This window comes from Sinocyclocheilus anshuiensis, unplaced genomic scaffold, assembly GCF_001515605.1.
Source record: "Sinocyclocheilus anshuiensis isolate Anshui unplaced genomic scaffold, SAMN03320099.WGS_v1.1 scaffold1386, whole genome shotgun sequence".
In the NCBI taxonomy this organism is placed as follows: domain Eukaryota; kingdom Metazoa; phylum Chordata; class Actinopteri; order Cypriniformes; family Cyprinidae; genus Sinocyclocheilus; species Sinocyclocheilus anshuiensis.
Genome location: NW_015555701.1, coordinates 37,301 through 40,029, shown reverse-complemented (window position 1 = coordinate 40,029; position 2,729 = coordinate 37,301). Strand labels below are relative to the sequence as shown.

Here is a 2,729-nt window from a genome sequence, read left to right as displayed (position 1 = left end):
GATGATCATCTTCCCGCAATGAGAAGATGACTCATCCACAAACGCCACCTCAGCGTGCTACATGCCCAGGCACGTGAGGCAGCGATCGTGACCATCACCCAGCGCCAGGTAATGACCGCATCCAGAAACGCCCGGGTGATACGTTGGCTATAGCAAGACCCACATCGTCTTTACAAAGATGTAACGGCAAGTTTGCCACGCAACGTCGTCTTTGCATTGGCTTGTTTAGTTAACACTCGAAGTAGATTGGTGTCTCTAAGCGAGATCCCAATTCGTCGGTCATCCGACGTGACGTCGAGAGTGACCGACTGAAAGGGAACATTATTTACACATTGTTGATGGATCTTTTTGTTTATAAATGTAACATTTCTCAAAATGTTACATTTTGTTTCAGAATGTTTAGAGAGCATTCAAAAGTAAGATTCCCATAACGTTTGCATAATATAAAATGGAATGTTCGCTTCACATTCGCATAATAAAGAAAAAAAACTGGACTTTTAAACATTCAGAAACAAAAAGGTCTGAGAATATTTCTGTTAGATGCGAAGAGGCATTTGCCTTGACAAATTTATAAGCTCCAAGAGACTTTTTCACTTAGTGTAGAAATTTACATTGTGTAAATACAGTATCTCTTTTAAAAGGATAGTTCATGCAAAAATGAAAATTCTGTCATCATTTACTCTCCATCATGTTGTTCCAAACCTGTGCGAGTTTCTTTCTTCTGTTGAACACAAAAGAAGATATTTTGAAGAATGTAGGTAACCAAACATTTGACAGTAGCCATAGTTTTTTCATACTATTGAAGTCAATGGCTACCATCGACTGTTTGGTTCCCAACATTCTTCACATTCTTAGATCATCAGCCTAAAGTAATTCATACAGGTTTGGAACAACAAGAGGGTCAAACAGTTCATTTTTGGATGAACTATCCCTTTAACTTGCTAGAATATACAAACACAACACTGACCAGCATGATTTGCATTATCTGTGCCGTGTGTTTAAATTTGCTTTCATTTTCATAGATGTGATTAGAGCGCAGTATTTTAATAATCCTCTGTTGATGGTATATCTCTGTTCTCGCTGGCTCTGTCAGGATGTGTGAATAAACTTCAGACCTGTTGCTCTGTGAGTTTTCACATGTGACATCACTTCCTGTGTCACACCCTGTTTTACGGATGATATGGAAAGTTGGGTATGGATCTGGTCACTCCCTTCCTGCTGTTCGCTGTTTACCTCGCATGAATCAACAGAGAATCGGCTGCCAGCAGCTTAAATGGAAAACTGTGTCCAACAGCCTGTCTGTCCCTCTGTACGACTGTCTGTCTCTCTCTGGCCATGTAGGGTGTAACCAGAAGAGTGTGTGTGTGTGTGTGTGTGGTTTTATGAAGCAGCGAGCGTGAGATGTCAGTGTTTGTGTGTCAGGAGACGAAAATGGGTGTCTTAATATGTGCAAATGTCAATTTTAAGCAATCATTGCACACTCTTTTGTGTTTTAATTTCTTTTAAGGAGAATATTTGGATAAGTTGAGACAGGGTTTATCTGGTTTCATTATAAAAACGTGCTCACTTTAGTTTGTTTTTGTGCATGCACATGCACACACACACACACACACACACACATATAACTGGTAGGTCAATCCCATCAATAGCTGTGTTAGCTGTTCTGATTGATTACAGTTGTGCATTACACTGTGTACACTGTGTGTGTGTGTGTGTGTGTGTGTGTGTGTGTGTGTGTGTGTGTGTGTGTGTGTGTGAATGTTCTGTTGTCCAGGGACAACTGAATTCTAAAAGTGTCATTTAATGCCACTGTAAACACATGCTGCTCTTTTCCATGATAGAGATAGAGTGATAGTGATAGAGAGCAGGAACAAATGCTTTACAAATGACTGAAGAGCATCATTAAAGTAATCTTCCTTGTTGTCGTTATTTTCCTGTTTATTTCTGTGAAGCTGCTTCTTAACAATTTGTATTGTTAAAAATGAGACGACTTCACATGGCATCTTTCAATATATTGTATGCAAATCTGAGTTATCTGTGAATAACATGCTAAAATTGGGTCTGTTCCTCAAACAAATCATCAGAAGACTTGGAATGTAGTATTTTTCATGATCATTCTGTGAGTGAACATTCATCATAATCTGGTTTTATAGAATGAAAATGCAAGTAAATGATGACAGAATGTTAATTATAGGGTGAACTGTCCATTTAAAAACCAGCGATTGTGTCTCGTGATATAATAAAATACAATAGATAAAATCAATTTGCAAAACACACACACACACAAACACACACACACACACACACACACACACACACACACACAGAGGATGAGGAGGATGAAGATGGTACTGACCCCACTGCAGAAAGCGCTGCACATATTTCTCTCTGAGCAGAGCAGCCGAGCTGAACTCCTGATAAACTCCCACCAGCAGATCCAGCAGCGTCTGCAGGCCCACGGGGCCCTTGGTGTGACCCGCTGCGTTTTGGTCCGGCTCATTCACATGAGTGGCTCCTGGGGGCCCGGGGCCCGTGGACATGGTGGAGATCCTGCTCATTCACAGCCCTGCTCCATGATTCCTGAAGCCCAGTCCTTCAGTCCGTCTGTCTGTGTGTCTGTGTGTTTCTCCAGCAAGCAGAACCTCCAGCTCCAGCCCTTTTTTGGTGTCGCTCAGCCTCTCTCTCGGCTCTCTCTCTCTCTCTGTGTGTGTGTGTGTGTGAGAGAGAGA

The 2,729-nt window shown here is 41.5% G+C and overlaps 1 protein-coding gene across 1 annotated transcript in view; it reads right to left on the bottom strand.

The window, feature by feature from the left end:
- dmpk (DM1 protein kinase) overlaps positions 1 to 2,687 on the bottom strand; it is a 21,209-nt gene extending 18,522 nt beyond the window's left edge. Inside the window, exon 1 of the mRNA XM_016464519.1 lies at positions 2,357 to 2,687. Within this exon, the coding sequence (XP_016320005.1) occupies positions 2,357 to 2,558 (202 nt within the window). The 5' untranslated portion in view covers positions 2,559 to 2,687. The remainder of the gene's footprint in view (positions 1 to 2,356) is intronic.
- Positions 2,688 to 2,729: the final 42 nt, after the last annotated feature.